At 40.8% G+C, this 17263-nt stretch overlaps 1 protein-coding gene across 1 annotated transcript in view; it reads right to left on the bottom strand.

The window, feature by feature from the left end:
- Positions 1–3294: 3294 nt before the first annotated feature.
- The window catches only part of BMPR2 (bone morphogenetic protein receptor type 2), a 105797-nt gene continuing 91828 nt past the window's right edge, over positions 3295–17263 (bottom strand). Inside the window, exons 11-13 of the mRNA XM_071434671.1 lie at positions 14783–14955; positions 12464–13725; positions 3295–10766 (exon numbers count right to left, since the gene is read on the bottom strand). Coding sequence (XP_071290772.1) covers positions 10516–10766; positions 12464–13725; positions 14783–14955 — 1686 coding nt within the window. The 3' untranslated portion in view covers positions 3295–10515. The remainder of the gene's footprint in view (positions 10767–12463; positions 13726–14782; positions 14956–17263) is intronic.

Genomic DNA, 17263 nt, shown 5'->3' with positions numbered 1-17263 from the left:
GTGGGCAAAGCCCCAGCTCTGCTGCTGTTCACAGCCAAGTGCTCAGACAAGGTGTCAGGCTGATTCTGCTCAGCAGGAGCAGGCAGACATCTCCAGCAGCTGTGGCTGCCATGGCTGAGCTGGTGCTTCATCATGGCCAGCCTGCAGGGTGTCTCCTCCTTGAGGCCCAGCCGAGCTGTGCTGGTTTGTCCCAGCTCCCCCAAGGAGGGGCACCTGCCTCAGGCTGCACGCTGAACAAGAGCTCAGCCCAAGAGCTGCTCTCAGCTCTGCCACACGCCAGCACGGAGCCACAGCTCTTCCAGCTGGCATCCCACCAGGGCTCATCCTGCAACAACTCTGCCCTTCCTCCTGCAACAACTCTGCCCTTCCTCCTGCTTCCCTCCCCCTCTTACCCAGCAGAGTGCAGTTCCTCCGCCTGCCTGCTGCACCCCACCCCAGGACAGGGGAAGGATTCCCAAGGCTGTTGGTTTGCCACAGGAGAACCTGTGAGCCCTTCCTGTGGCTGGCTGCTGAGCTGGGGTTAACACAGTGCCCAAGTCTTCTTGACACTGCTGCTTGCTTCTGCCTGGCTGCAAATACTTCTCATGTCAGTCTCAGTTCACAGATTGTATAAATGGATGGGAACTTCTGCTTGTCTGTGCCTTAAAAGCACATTTCTATCCTCACATAATCACAGGGTGAAGCTCAAACACATGATTTAGTTGCATTCTGGTTTTCCAGAAGCAGACAATAAATAAAGTTAGCCTGCTTTATAGTGATTTTAAGCCAGCCACTTCTGAGGCCTGATTCAGAATTATTATTGGACCTGTAAGAAAATTCTTGGAATGGAAAAAAAAAAATACAGGCTCCCAATAAAGTGTTCCCAGCTCAGCAGAGATCAGTCCTGCAGGAAATTCTCTGGTCACCCATGCACACCTTTGCTGCACCAGTACAGCTGATGTGTGTGCATCAGCAATGCCTACCTCCTGGGCTAGTCACACCTATACCCTGCTACAGTGAGTTGTGCCAGATCTGATGTTTTAACTAATCCAGAGACCTGGAGGTGCTGGAAGTTACTCTTTACAACATCTCTGCAGGGATCGATTATTACCTTTCCAATAAGAGGAAAGAGGGAGTGGGACAAAGGGAGAGAAAGGGAAGGGGATGGAGAAAACAGGTGTAATTTCAATATTACAGCAGACTGGCAAAATACCAGTCACTGCAAAGCACACAGACTGTCAGGAACAAAACCAGGAACAGAGCACAAGCCAATCTCACTCCCCACAGTCCCTTGTGCACAAAAGTAGCTTTAGAAAGCTGTATTTCTAGTCGTTCTGATTAGGAAATCTGATAGCTTGTGCCATGAACTTCTCCCAAAAAAAAGGCTGCAATAGGTGACAGGGGAAAGCAAATAGGCCTGTACCTTTCCTAGGATCTGCTTGCAGGCTGTTACACTCAGTGGCACAGGTAAAACGAGCTGTACAACCTCTGTACCCTTTTTATCACAACGCCCTACACTATCCTTTCCTGCTAGCACTTGGCAGCAACAACAAAGAAATTAGGCCAAAGACAAATGCTGAGTTCTACAGTGTTGCTGATGCCTGAAACAAGTCTCCCTAGCTTCCCTTCATGCTTTCTCCTTCCTCAAATCCACCTTGTGTACTTGAGGTGCTGCCCACTGGCTTTTGTCCATTATCTGCCCAAGGCACCTGTGTGCTCTGTACTGTGTGTCCTTGTTCTCCAAAAGACTTGATGGACCGTGATAGAGGGTGCTGGAAAGCTCCTGTCCTGTGAATTGAAATGCACCTGGGTCAGTGGTTTCCAACATTTCTCAATATTTGCATCCTTAACATTTTTCCAGTGCTCATGTGAGCCCTGTCTGGAAATGCCATTTGCTCAGACACTGCATAGTAAATACAGACTTGCTTTCCTTAATCACCTCCCACAGACCAGCTGTCCCCAGGCAGCCTCATTTGTTGTCTTTGTAAAAGAGGCATCAGTGATCCCCAAAGCATGACTTCAGCTCAGATCACCATTTGTGGATTTCTCACAGACTTTCCCTGTGGTACTGAGAGCTGAAAGAAGATCCTCTGACATAAAGGAGAATACCCAAGTATGCCATTTAAATTCCAGAAATTTCAACTCTTCCCTGGATGGAGAATGACAATGTTTCAGGTTAACATGAAAGGCTGAATTTATAGAAATATTTTGGTATAGTTGAGTTTTCCTGCCTGTGGAAAATTAACCTTCTTATCCAATAGAATGTGGTTTGGGTCATGGCAGTGAGCAGATGTGTATAATCTCCTGCACGTGGAGAATTTCCATAACATCAGAATTAGCAAGAAGTAAATAGGGAAAAAACCCTGAATGGAAACAAATGGAAGACTGACATGGCTGTGTTCCACAAAGTACGTTCTGCAGCTGCATCGCTGCTCTGGAACAAAGGGGAATATAATTATTGTTGTTTTACTTTCAATTCCCATTAGCAAAGCAAAAGCAAATAAAAGTGGTTATTTCTGCAGGGGAGAGCTGGCAGAGGTCACACATGAGGAGACTTTCTTAAGTCCAAGTAGCTCATGCACCCAAAGAAAAATCTATCAGTAAAATTCACCATTCACACTCTGTTCCTGCAGGGCTGAGTCAGGCTTCTCAGATGCCCTGAGGATAAGGCTCAGCCACACCTGCTGGGGTAGGGCAGGACTTGGCTGCTCTTACTGTCAGCCAAGCCAGAAGTGAGAACTGCTTTTGGGGACACAGCTACTTTTGTCATGCTGGCCTCCACTCCTACTGTGCTTCCTGCTTCCAGGGAAAGCAAGGCCTGCCATGGTCCTTTCCTGTAGCCAAAGGTTTCTAGGTTCACTTGTGGGGCTGAGATCATTTGCCATATAGGCAGATACTCAACCATACACTACTTGCCTCAGTTTGTTGTTTCCTCCTTATTTATGACAGCAAGAAATGAAGCTCCTCATTCTGTCTCCTTTCTTTCTTTGAATTTTTGAGTTCTTTGGCCAGAGACTTGCATCACTTATTTGCTTGCAAAAATAATCACTGTGGATAGAGAAAAATAAATTAACAATAATTGAGGAGGAGAGATAAAACAAGATCCAAGGTGCAGGATGGATGCCACCAACCTGTGTATAGTGGAAAAGTGTCAGTCAGTGGAAATTTGCAGCATCCTTCTACTACAACTTAATCCATCTTTTTCAGTTCAACCAACCCACACAGCTGCAAGGGGGATTTCCTCTTCCTCTCATTCCTGGAGCATGTTAATACTCATGGCCAATAACAATATGAACCACCAACAAAAGACCATGCTTTTTGTCATTAATATGATCTTTAATAAATGGAATAATGCACCATTTTTACAGCAAGCCTTTTCTCTCAGGCCTAAAGAATAGCCTTTTAAATGTTCTTATCCAATGTCTCTGTATCAATACAATCTCTTTATTTAGGTTTATATATAACAAAGCAATTCTTACAAGTATTCATAGAAAACTCTGTAGTGGCTTTAACAATGTCAGCTTTCATAGTGGCATCCACAGATGATTAAAACCCAAAAATTAGCTTTTTATTTCATACTCACACTGTTCCATGAAACACAACTTATACAGCATAGCAAGGGTATTGCGCAGCTTATACAAAAGAAATAACTGAAAGCAATTATTTATAAATTCATACATGATATTTCCTCAGTCATTTGAGAGGAAAACCAAAAATACCCGTTAACAAAAGGGTTCTGATGAGACTCCATATTCTAGGATTTCTCCCCCTCTTCCCCCAGAAAAGCTCGCTCAGAAAGTAATGCTCTCTTTACAGTCTTTCATAAGGAAAACGGCAGTTTCACATCTTCTTACTTCAGCCATAACAGAAGACCAAACCCTAAAAATTCATTCTTGCCATCTTTATTTTCCTCTTATACTGCATTTGGGGGGGAAAATAATCAACAGCGATTGTAAAACATTATTCCAGCTTATATAAATGTGAATAGAGCACGCTTTCCTCTAGAGACAAAAAGCAGACAAGAAACATATACATACAAACCATTTTAAATACGTTTCAACAGTGTGAAAGAGAGAGAAGAGTCACCAATCAGGAAATTCAAAAGTGACAAATGAGTCAGCTCATCAGGACTTGCCTGTTTGTTCTCGTGACTTCTTACAAACTACAAAGACCAGAAACATTAACTATTTTCTGAATAAACAAGACTGAAGTGTGAAACTTCATGATACAGTTCTGAAGCACAAAAAAGAAAGTGAATCAAGTGCTCTAGAAATAAACTTCACACATGTTTTCTGTCTTAAAAACAAGTGAATGGGCTACAAAAGTGGAGACCTTGGAACTAGAAAGTTATAAAGCTAATTATTTCTGCTTTAAAATAGTTACCAGGTGAGGTGCTGTGCCTGATGGACACACTCCAGTGATACATCTGCAGAAGCCTGTAAGGACTGGGAAGAAATCCTTCCTTCCTGTGCTGTGGAAGCATGTGTATGCATTGAAGTTAACCAACTGAACGACTTGCAAATTCAAACAATTGCTGATGAAAACAGCAATAGGCTTTGAAAAATGGCTGATGATTACTCTAAGAATTAGCATAACTCCAACTAGTTCCTGCTTATTATGCACATGTGTATATTAAACCACAGTGAAATAAACAGAAATGGCCATAAGAAGTAACTTGTATTAATAATGCACTGCTAACACGCACCTGCATGGAGCCCAGATGAACATTAAAGGGCCTTGGTGTAAATGAGGATTTACCTTGAACCTTTCCACTCCCACTCCCCCAATGCAGTTCCACTTCCTGACAATGCCACAGCTGCCCTGTGCTGACCCAGCTCCACAGCCTGAATCCCCCATCAGCAACACCCAGCAAGGCTCATGAGCCAGGGCTGCCCCTGCATCCCCACATTCCACATCAGCTTTCCTAGGGCTAATCCTCCCCAGAAACCTTTAACAGCACAGCCAGCAGAACCCACCCCTCCTCTGCCCACTGTCAAAGGCAGACTCCTGCTGGATTCCAAGAGCACTGGGCTCAGCCATGAGCCCTGGAGGTGCCCATTCCCTCAGGAACACGGGTGCTGAACATAACATCCGTTCGCATTTGCAGGAGCACAAATCTGTTCTTGCAGAAATGGAAGTTCTGCCCCCAGTTTTACTCGGTACAGAAGAATCCCCAAATGAGAAAACTGATTTGTTACTCTTTCATGTCAAAACTGAACCTACTTGGGGGATGGGTGAGATCAAAAAGGGATGTATTTCTATAGCTACAGTTTCATATGACAATACAGAAGCCTAAAATGCAATTTGATTTAATGGACTAAAACACTATGTTTAAATGGCAACCACACATATAACTATAGCTACTACCTAAAAAAGCCTTGTAAAAATTATCACGTTTTAAGTGTTTTGGGTTATTTTTTGATCTTTGAGAGAGGTATCTTAAATTACTCAGCTTCAGATAAAGCTTGTCATGTGCATTCCCAGGCTTTTCTCTTTCTCTCTCTCTCTCATAAATCCATTCCACCCAAACAATCAGTGACAAGTCTGTCACAGGAGATCCTGAACAACTGGACTGTGTGTCACAGTCTGATCCCAGCTTTACTGTGATGCACTACAGACAATTTTGACATATGAAAAAACCCCCCCACATTATACTTTCTACCAGTGCTACCATCTGATGCTGTAACTCACAGAATTTAATCCTGGAACTGACACACAACATACATATGCATCTAAATACACACAGAGTTTACATAAAAATATATATATCTGGCTGCACTGCAATATGTATAGTTTTTTCACTGAAGAAAGGCTTGAGGTTGAACAAAAATTAGTAAGCATGTTTTAAAAAGAAGGTTAATATAGCTACCTGTTAAAATGGGTACTGGGAGACCAGAGAGAAAAGTTCAAATAATCCCAATTTATGCAAAATATTGTTATCCAGTCTATGATCTTTCAAAGACTGATCAATCCAATTTCATTTTACTTTGATGAGCTGCTAAAAATCTTCCAGTTAGACATCAGGTCATTTATATGCTACTGTGCTTGGCAAATATTTTTATGGCTTAAACCCAGCCTATTTCAGCAATGGGACCAGCCATCATTTTTATACAAGTAAAAACTACAGTATAATTCATTTCTAATGTATAGATAAATTACGTCAATTTTAAAATTCACCCTAATTAGGCAAGAAATGTCCACAGTAACATTTCAATGGAAGAATGGTTGAGAACTTTTGTATTTTTCATTTAAAGAAAATAACGATCTGAACATCGACACAGTAATGTTGTATTAGTGAATATTTTTTAACATTTAAAAATGGAATATCATTAGAGCAAAATGCACTGAACACTGGAACTAGGGCATATACAATGTATACATATATATTTTTAAGTAAGTATTCATTACTATTAAGTTTGGGGCCAATAATTTATTCCATGCAATTAAAGAACTTCCTTATTCTCCTCTCTGAGGCAGGTAGAATTCCAGATTTCTTTTAGAGAAAGCTGACAGGTAGGAGGATGTGAACTTTCTGAACATATTTATGAGGTGGGAGTTTTTTGTTGCTTGTTTCCTGAAAATTGCCAGCATCTATCTTGCAATGTTTTGTGCCCAGTGCACCGAAAAAAAATCAAAATGTGTTGCCTTTGAAAATCAGGTAATTTTCTATATGAGAACTAGAGACAAACGAGTGGCACCAAGAAAGCAAAACAAGAACGCAAATGTTGTTTCTGAAAATATCCTAATTATGATACTATCAGATGGTTTTCTTTTAAATTAGGAATACCTTTACTTTAGCTGTGCAGTGTAAGTGCATCTTGGAGTTTCAAGAAAGTCCTTGGTAATACTAACTGGCTAGTATATCATACTGTAAAGCATTATAAGCAAATTCAGGGAAGTGTTGCAGATAATCTGACCTGTAAATAGCAATTTTAGAAGACTATGAGGCATGTCTGTTCAAAGGGTTAGAATTCAAAAAAGCCACGTTATGTTGGTATCTCTATTACAGGAAACAGAACAAGGGACAATGCATTAACCTAAACAACTCTCCTGCCTTCTGCTAGTAAACCATTTTCTATACCCAGCAAGATGTTGGATTTTGTCTTATACAGACAAACATCAAAACTGTTTGCTCTATCATTTTACTTGAATTCTCCATTACAAATTACGTAACAAGTATTCTACTATTGCCTATTTGACAGTGGTACAATTAATAGGTATTTACACTACCATTCTATTTTAATTTTGCTGTATTTATCTTGTCTGCAATATGCATGAGAAACTGATAGAAAATTATCAACTTTCATAACTTTCCTTTTTTTGAAAATCAAATAAGCAAAATCATAACTCACAAGGAAATAAATCACATTTGTTTTCCTTGTTTATTGTACAATATCAACCATCCCTGCGTTTGATTTGTAGAATTCTTTCTCTTACATATATTTTGTTTGGTTAAGGACGATTCCCTGCAGCACGAAAATTCAATTTCATTTAACTTACAGCGATAGTATTCTATGGATACTGGATTATGTGCTGTGAGGGAAAAATGGCATTACTAAATTAAACACTAAAACCAAACTTCTAATCTGATTTCATCTAGCTGTGCAGAATTACAGTATTTTGGTACCTACTTTAGAGTTTGCTTTGACTGACCTTTAAAAAAGAACAGATTTTATCTGTTTAATCTATAGGGTATTTCCTGATAAAATACATTTTTCTATCATGTTACAAATTATATTTATCCATGGTAGATTGCACAGCCAATCTTGCTACTAATTATAATTCATTCCAAAGGCCCTCCAGCAAGTAACAGAAATAGACAAAGGAAAAAAAAAAAGTATTGTTTAAGAATGTTGAAGGAAAACTGCAGAACAATATCTTCATCTGGTATTAAAGTTATTTTGATTGCATTGATCACAAAAAAGCTGGATTTCTTACAAAGGCATGGCCTGCAAAGAAAGGCTAAAAGACTGGTGCAATTCTGTCTCAGCAGAAAGAAGCAGCAGTCAGAGAAGTTAATTTTTCTCTCCCCAGAGTAGTCTGACTTAGAGTCCTAAATATTGTTTTCAGCCCACATTCTGAAATGCTGATGGATGATACATGCAAGGCAAAGAAAAGTCATTGGGATAGGAGTGAAGAATCCTCAAGACCACGATCAGTGCTCACCAAAAAACACCACCAAACACTCCAAATGGAGACTCACAGGAGGCCAGAGGAGAAGAGAGCCCAGTGAGCAATATGAATAGAATGCCAGAAATTCTGATTCAGGTCTTGAAACCCAGCTGAGCAACTGGCAGGTTTTCAACATCTGGGATGTGAGACTGCAGCAGATGGGAAGCCAGAGAGTGAATTAAGTCAAACCAGAAGAAGGCTGTGTTTTTAAAAAGGGGTGATATAACTGTATTATACAGGGGGAAAGCATAATTATGCCTCAGAGACGAGAGGTAATATTTGAACTGGTGCTTAAAGAACACAGGGAGCTCAAAATGTGCCTTGTGGCTTGAATTTCTACAACTACACTTACTCAAAGTCTGCATTTATAGTGCTATCTCTTGGAGATATCTAGGAGAATCTAAGAAATGTTAAGAAGTGTTACAACAGAAAATCATAGCAATCAAGAACAAGCAAGGAATTTGGGGAACAGCAAGAATCAATCAGATGTAAGCAAGGCATGTATTAGATTAGCTGTATCAGCAGATAGAGAAGAACAGGGTTGGCAAAGTTTACCTCAGGGGGAAAAAATGGTAAAATGGCAAGGAAACAAATGAGCTTAAAAGCAGAGAGCATCTGCTTCAGTCAGCTGAAAGGAGACAGGCTGGGGGAGGCAATTGTTTGCTGCCAGTATCCTGCCACAGGAGTCTGGCAGGCTGACTGAATTGATTTCCTTTCTTTGAACATCACCAGTTTTCAGATGAAGTGATAAATCTTTGCTTGTTACCAAAGACTGATGTGATACATCTTTTTATATCCAAATAGTTTTTACTAAAGGGTTTTCGATTGGAAAGAATGCTTCTCAGGTGGAAGGCTGTTTCTTAGGTGGAAGGAGATTCTAACTAATAAGAAAATTATTTTCTTTCAGTAGACAGTAAAACCAATCATTCCAAAAAAATGAAGGGTTTACTTGAGATAGTGAATAAACAATTTATCTCAATACATACTACATTCACATTCACTGACAGCTAAAATCAATGTGCATACAAACTGAAAGAAGGGACTAAGTAGAGGGGAAAAAAAATCCCCAACCCTCCCCCACAAACACCCATGATTTTTAAAAGCATGCAATAAACTTTAACAAGATGAATGAGGGCCTCTAAGAACTCTGAAGGGAGGACGAGTTTCAACTCAACTTGGCAACAACAATCAATTAGGATGCACCTACCTGCATAAGTAATCAGGCTCATTTTTACTCCATCCTGTCTGTAAGGAGGTAAATCAGGAAAGACTTGTGACTCATCACCAAACTGTTTTGTGCCAAGTAAGATCGATGGTTTTTTTCTCTGTGTAAACAAAATACGTTCACAACCCATCTTCACTCAAGCTTTTAAAGTATGACAATTATTAATATTTCTGAATAAAATGTATTTTTTCAATGTACATCATTAGTGATCTAAATAAGGTTTTACATAAATACAGGGGGTGAAACTGCACACAAAATAAAATGGAAAAAACGGTTGACACTGTCTCCTTACATTTGTTCAACATTTTGTTACTCAGCTTCACAGGCTGGCATCTACTACTATAAAGGAAACACATTTTGATTAGGGAGGATCAAAAGAAAGGTACGGAGCTCAGATTTTTTTTTTTGTTCCTTTTTTAAAGCCCTTTCAAGTTGGGGAAAATTCATGCATTGTCACCTCTGAGCACAATGTGATATTGGCAGCTGCTTCAAGCTGGCTACGATGTGCAAAGTTCACTGTCATGACCGGCTGACTGCTCAACTGTCAAGGAAAAATTAACAAATACAAAAATGGGAACATGTGGCAGTTTTAGAAACACACTTTTCAATAAAGCCTACTGTGAACTATAGACTATTGCACATTTCAACATGACACAAGGAAAATAAGGGGTTCAAAAGAGAATACACTTTGTAACATAGAAATATACAGACTAGCTTGTGCACAGAAATCAAAACATGGTTACAAGACACCACTGCAGTCAAACCTGTCTTATAGTCTGCTTATGTTCTTAGTGACCTTAAGAAACTGGTCCAAACTGATTATCAGCAATACTTTTTTTTGTTACTTTTTTTTAAAAAAATATTTTGAGACCACATCTTTGATACACATATATATATTCCGTGGTCAAAACAGACAGACTTAACTTTAGCGATACTAAATAAAAGTGCAAAAACGTTCAAAAATTAAAACAAAATAAAAAAATATGGAAGCATAAGCTAAAAATTTTCTGCATAGCTGAAATCTATTTAAAGCGAGTCCTTGGTAGGGGTTGCTGACAGGAGGAGAAAGCAGTTTTTTAAAATGTCTTCTGCACGTTTTTTTCAAATAACGCAAAACAAAGGTCGGCTTTTGAAGCGCTTCACAGGCAGTTCACCCCTGCGTCCTTAGAGACCATGGTAGTGGCAGTGCCCCCCTCTGCAAGGTACACAGCAGTGCTGGATTTGGGGGGCACTGCCTGCTCGCTGCCGTTGTTGTTGACCTCGCAGTGCAGCGGCTCCGTGGAGATGACCCACGTGGACGGACGCCACCGCTTGAGCGAGTACGGAGTTTTCACACGTTTCTTGATCTTCTCTCCTGAGCCTGATTTGCCATCCTGTGAGGAGTCACCTACTGAAGGGGAAAAAACCAAACCAAAACAAGAAAACACAACAGAAAATAGTATTATGAGGAAGGCGAGATTAGACTGGAGGCCAGGATTGTTACTTATGTGAAACAGAAACAAAAGAACAAAATCTATAAACACAGAAGCAACTGTGGGGCAGAGGCATGACAGGTCTATCCACCACAACAGCTGCCACTAAAACAAGGGCTTAGATTCTATTCTCTGTAAGAAATTACTTCAGTGAAGTAATTTGTGTTACCTGGAGTGCACATTGGCATCAAACGGGAGAATCAGCATTTGACATTTGAGGGGCTTTTGCAATCATAGTATCTTATATTACCTGCAATGGGAGGTACAAAAGAACATTGCTACTACAGGACAGCAAAGGCTAAAACTTAAATAGTGCACTGTTAGCTCCCCTAATCCTACTCCACCTGGCAAAGCATTTCACCCGAAAACAAAACAGTCCATTCTCTGTTAAGACATTAAGTCAGGATTTGGAATGCTGGGTTGCAAAACTGGCAGGACCAACTTTAACCGTGATAAAACTTCAGCAGTCAAAATCTGATTGTTAAAAAAACTTTACACAACCCCTTCTTGTAACTTAAACTTCAATTAAAGAAAGTCACTGCAATAATATTTTTCTTTATCTTGGTAAGATTTCAACTCACATCAACATGTTAAGACAAAAATTAAAGTTTCCTACTTAAAAGGAAGGCTTAAATATTCCACTGCTGAATATTAAACTACATTTCTTGAAAAATATGTTCTTGTTTGGTTTTAAACCTTTTATTTCCAAAGATGCCTGCCATCCCAGTTTACTCCACTACTATCACAGCATCTTCCTAAACATAGTCATGAGATTTGCAAGCACCTTTCAAGACTACAGTGACTTCTGGAAATATATTTTCTTTAAAATGCACACCAGGAGATCTTTCCAATAGCTCAAACAGGCTCAAATCCAGGGGATGCATCTAATTTAACTATAACTATATGATTACATTTTTACTGTAAAAAGGAGAGCCCCATTGTAACCTCTTAGACTTCTGGCCATAAAACTCTCCAGGAAGTTATTCTGAAATAAACTATTAAAATCAATTCCTTCTCTAATTACATGGATTAATATTTATGTACGTGGCAAACTGATGAAGAATTGCTCTAACTGTTGGAGCTAGGACAGCAAAATAGAAATGCCTGACTGGACATTTAGGCTGGGCTAATACAGTAATATCAATTGCTTTAAAATCATGAAGCATAGAAATAGTTACTATAATAAATTATTTTAATCAATGCATCTTAGAGACAGCTACTCTTGAAAGAATGAGGAAAACTAAGGAAAAAAAGGTGTAAGGTGCCCCTGCAGGAAAAAAAGGACACTTTTTCAATATGCTTTGCAGCTACCAAAGGTAGGAGCCTTGCAAGGAATAATGAAAGTTAACCTAGAGACAGAGTGGATGGGTTAAAAAGAGACAGATTTATTCTGTGTATATGGGAGGATGATAGTGATCTAATATACTGGAAATGATGGAGACAGGACTTTATCAAAAAGACAGAAGTTGTGCTGAGGGAAATTACATTTATATGAGATCTAATGAGTATGCTTTGAGGAGAAACGGGAGACAGAAATAATTTCTATCCGAGCAGATATATGCAGTTATTAGGTAGAGAGGTGTCAGGGAACCCGTTCAGCCCTGCAGGCACTTACACTGCATACTACTGCTATCCAAACTACTTGTGGCTGACAGATCCAGCGAATTAGGCCTCTGTGCTCTTCTGCTCTGGGTCTGCCCAGGATTTCTCACTACACTCTGGACACTGGCTGCAGCAGTGTCTGGACAGGGATTACTGTTGTTGTTGTTGGCGTTCGTTCGCCCGTTGTCCAGCGGCCGCTCCCTCCTGTCCACCAGGCGGTCCAGGACACCTTCATCGTGGCCCACCTGCTGCTCCCGCCTCAGCAGGGGCTCGTGCTCGTCGGGACTGGAGTTGATATTCAGCCGACTGTCCTCGCCACTGAACTGGTTCTGAAGCATTTCCTGGGCCCTCTGCGCTACCGAGCTGCTGCTCTGGCCAGAGGGCACCGTGCCGTTGGCATACTGGGCTGTGCCAGCGTGAGAGTTCATGCCGTGGCTCCTCCCGGCCACTCCGTTCATGGTCACCGTCACCACGTGAGGCTCTGCAGCATTGATTGTGTTCATCTTGGCTACGCCTGTTTCCACTTGCTTCAAGTTTGATTTGTGCTTGCCACCGAATTTTAACCGTGGCTCCTTGGTTGAATTTTTGGTGTTTAGAGGGAGGCTGGTGGGCCTCTTCGGAAGGTTCTGCTGCTTGGGTAGAGGATAGACCTGAGCAGCTGGGACATCCGGAATCAAACACGCCTGACCGTTGGTAGCTTGTGTGAAGTCCTGCTGCCCTGTCACCTCTACTGCAAGTTTTATCAGTGGGTAAAGCAAGCTGGAACTAGTGCTGCTCAGTGGATCTGGCCCACTAAACTGCTTAAGTGAATGTTCCATCAGATTCTCATCAGAGCTTTCTTTCAGGTTCTTATCCACTTCTTTTGGATCCAATTTATTTGTCTCCAAGTCCTCCTCTGTTAGCTGCAGACAAACAGGGGTGGGCCCACCCGGCTGCATGACATTTGTAGTGTGTAAGTTTGTTTCATCCGAGTAAGGCATTTCGGATATGGTGGTCATGCCAGTGCTGGGAGTGAGGCCAGCTGTATTGGTGGTGGACAAAGTGGTGACACTTGTCTCGGGACTAGGGATGCGAGCTTGTGCTTGCTGCCGCTCGTAGTTAATGGAATTTCTATTCTTTTCCCCTGAAGTCAATGGTGTAGTGGACATTGAATGTTCAGAAGAAATGTTCTTTACTATGCTGTCAGTGTGGTGGATTGAATCTTCAATGTAGGAAGAGGAAGAATAATCTGGATATGGCCTTATCTTTGAAACACGTCTATGATGCGACAGATTCCTTTAAGAAAAAAAAAGAGGTATTAAGATCATATATGTAAAAATCACCTCATACTATAATGCCTCTCATTTAAGAGAGCTGAGCTGTTTATTTTCATGCATAAACTAAGGATAGACACTGTACAAACTGAGGTATTTCAGTAACTTCCTTGAAAAGTAAATTGGTTTTACTAGGGCAAAATTTCATCATGAATGTTATTTCCTAGGAGAACAGTAATGTTCTATTTGTCCAATATGCTGTTTGTCCAGTTGGCAAAGTACTGCTACGGTTCTACTCTAGATGCAGAGAAGTGATGCTGAAGAAGGTCAACAAAAACCCAACAGACTAAATCAAGAAAGTGATTCTGGGAAAATGTCACAAGGTCCTAACCCATAAAATATCTACTATTTTGACAATTTAGGTATTTTATGATTTGAACATAATATTTGTCTCATGACAATGAACAGTGTCATATACAGCAACATTATTCTTCTCTCAAATCTGGATTTCTAGAGTATATTATTAAGCCCTAAAGTCAGCTCTGCAAATTGTCATTCCCTCTGGATCATATATAAGCAGAGAACACGCAGCACTTCTCTTGCTGAGGTCAGAAGAACAGCAACTTAAACAATGGCCCTGCACTTTGTTAACTGAAAAACTACAGGTTTGAGACTTGGTAATTTCCTGAACTCACACTGACTGCAAATTCACAGTTTTTAGCAGAACACTAAACAGAAGTTTGATGCATCATTTAGCAAGTGTACTTAAAGACAATTCACTTTGTCACTTTCCATCATGGCAAGCCTGCTGAGACAGTTTGCCTAAGCTGAGTTTAAAAGGCCCCTCTGTGAGAAATACAGTTGTATACATAAAAGGTGCCTGAATTCTGGGAATACACACAGGAGATCTTAAGAGCACAAACAATTGGGATTATGTCATGCAATACCCATATGCAGGCTAGGTCATGTAACACACATCACTGAATGGGTGCAGCAAGCTGTAGCTTCTGTCCTGGAGTGAGCTGAGCACTGCATTGGGCATTTCCTGCCGACTAAACCCAAATGTGCTCTCCTCTTACCTCTCATTTTGCATGGCAGTTGACATAGGATTGACTGTTGGACTAACTGATTTATTTCTCTCCCAAATCATCATGAGCTCTGCCATTCTCTCCTCAGCACACTGTGCTGTTAGTCGAGCTTCTGCATCTTGATCCCAACAGTCTTCAATTGTTTCTTTAAGTGACCTCACAGCCTGCCAGGAGACAAAACCCCTTTTAGTTATTTTACCTTTATACTGGGCTTCTAATTTACTGTTTTATGGCAGCATTCTGCATGCCTGGAAACAGTCACAAGCTGCTGAAAGAGAGAAACAGAAGAAACACAATTTCATTCAAAGCTAATTTAACCTATTACTAGCAATGTGCAATTTAAAATTATCACACCTCACATACAGACATCAACTGGGAAGACACTAAGCAAAAGCTACATTCACCAATGTCCATACAGCCTTCAGCCAGCCCTCTGATGGATGCATGCTCTGCTCACTCTCCTTGCCTTTTGAGAGCTGTGTCTAAGGATTGCTGATATTGGAAATGCTGCCATGGTTATTCTCACAGTTCTGCTAATGGTCACTGCCTTGCTCCCCTGCACTGTATGCAAGTAACAGCTGTGCTCACTTCATCATCCTTGTCTTCCTGTTCACCACAGTGACATCCAAATGTCTTGTATCAATGAATTTGTCTGCGCCATGGGAGGAGATTTTTATTGCACTTGTTTTACAGGTGGAGAAACAGAAACACACACGTGCTCCTGGCATCACACTGTGGGATGAGCTGTACAGTCAGGATTAGAGCTCAAGACCTCCAAAACGTGCTGCCATATGTTCAGGGAACTGGAGAGGAAACGACTGAAATGATGAGCACTGAACACTCCTGTCTGCACTCTATCTGGAGGACAAAAGCCAGGCAGACATTTATGGGCCCCTGCTGCCAGCCTATGGCCATGGAGAGGATCTGGTCTACCAGCACAGCTCACATCTACAGCCCAGCTTTAGCCTCTCCAGCACTGAGGACTGTGCAGAGTCCCAGCTGGGCACTAAGGCATTCAGTGAGTCCTGCTGACTGTCTGTGTGCCAGAACTGCCTTGTGCCCTGCTGGCAGTGGAAGCCAGGACCAGCTCTGAGTAGGAGCCAAGAGCTCCTCGCCCACGGAGTGAGCTCCTGGCATGGCTTGCATCTGGCAAGCACTGCTGCTTGGTGATGCAGCTCTGGCTGCACAGGTGGGGACGAGCTCCCCCACAAGCAAACCTTTCATCTCCCTTCCCACAGCAGATAACAGGGCATAAGCCAATACCCTCCCCTCAGCTGAGGCACATGAGTCAGGGCACTGGATCCATTTTCTCTCCCACAATAAAATGCCTTCATTCAGCTTTTAGGACTTGATTTTGTCACCATTCAGACTAAATCAGTGGATATTCTAATCTCCTGCCTTTCCTCTTTGCAAGACTTTTCAACCAGTGTTTAATTGAATACTGTCTGTCCTGTAGCAGATCCTTTCCTTAGGTGTGTTAAGGATCATTAAAGGACACAGTAGTGACTGTACAGAGAGTTATCAACACTGGAGTTCTTCAGCATCACATTTACCACAATTATGTGTTTTCTATTAATTTCAGGTTGAAAGACAACTATGCTAAAATGAACTATTTACAAGTACCAGCACTCATCAAAAAGACAGAAGGGACCAGAAATTAGCATTATTCTATTATTCTGTTAATATCCTTCACTGCTGACCTTGAAGTCAAGTGTGGCCCCACTTTGGCAAGTGAGACAAGAATATAGTAACATCTCGACACAGCTTAAAGCCTTTGAATTATTTTATGTACATCCTCTGCTCAGGTTGTTGCTTTATACTACGAAAAACAATACTGCTAATCAAGGTCTGTAACAACATCGATGCTTCCAGAAGCAGACTAAGACTGCATAGGTAATCACAAATGAGGATTCCAAATCTTTTGAGTACCTTAATTATGTGATTGAAAAAGAAAGCATTATTTTTTATTTATATTTCTCAAATGAAAAGGACAAATGCATTTGTTTCAAAGATGAATTTGCATGAAGGTATTACAACCCAACATAACAGCAGAGCTTTAAATAATGGAATAAAGTCTTTTATCCCATGTATTAGATACAGGAGGTTAGGATGCAGGTCCAGAGTGAGGTTATCTATAGCTTAATTTTCTACATTATCTGCCCTAGAGTGCTCATTCAGATATTATCCTAGACTGACATAGGGTGGAGGAAGTTGTTTGACCCTGTGATTATTATTCTTTTCTCTTAAAGCAATGGTGTAGATCAATTCTTAGAGCTGGAGTTATCACCATTTTGATTATACAGAAAAAAAATTAGTAACACCACAAAGAATGTGCTAGGCATTTTAAATATGGGGATCATCTAATAATGCTGGAGTCTATCAGCTTGCTAGAACATAATTAACATTTAAAACTGCAGTCTGCAAAACAAAACAAACCTTGAACTGTTTCAGCATTAACTGTCTTCAGAAACA

This window comes from Agelaius tricolor, unplaced genomic scaffold (genome assembly GCF_023055355.1).
Source record: "Agelaius tricolor isolate 1412-34295 unplaced genomic scaffold, bAgeTri1.0.p SCAF_10, whole genome shotgun sequence".
In the NCBI taxonomy this organism is placed as follows: Eukaryota; Metazoa; Chordata; class Aves; order Passeriformes; family Icteridae; genus Agelaius; species Agelaius tricolor.
The sequence above is the reverse complement of the archived record's forward strand: the minus strand, read 5'-3'. Positions and strand labels throughout refer to the sequence as shown.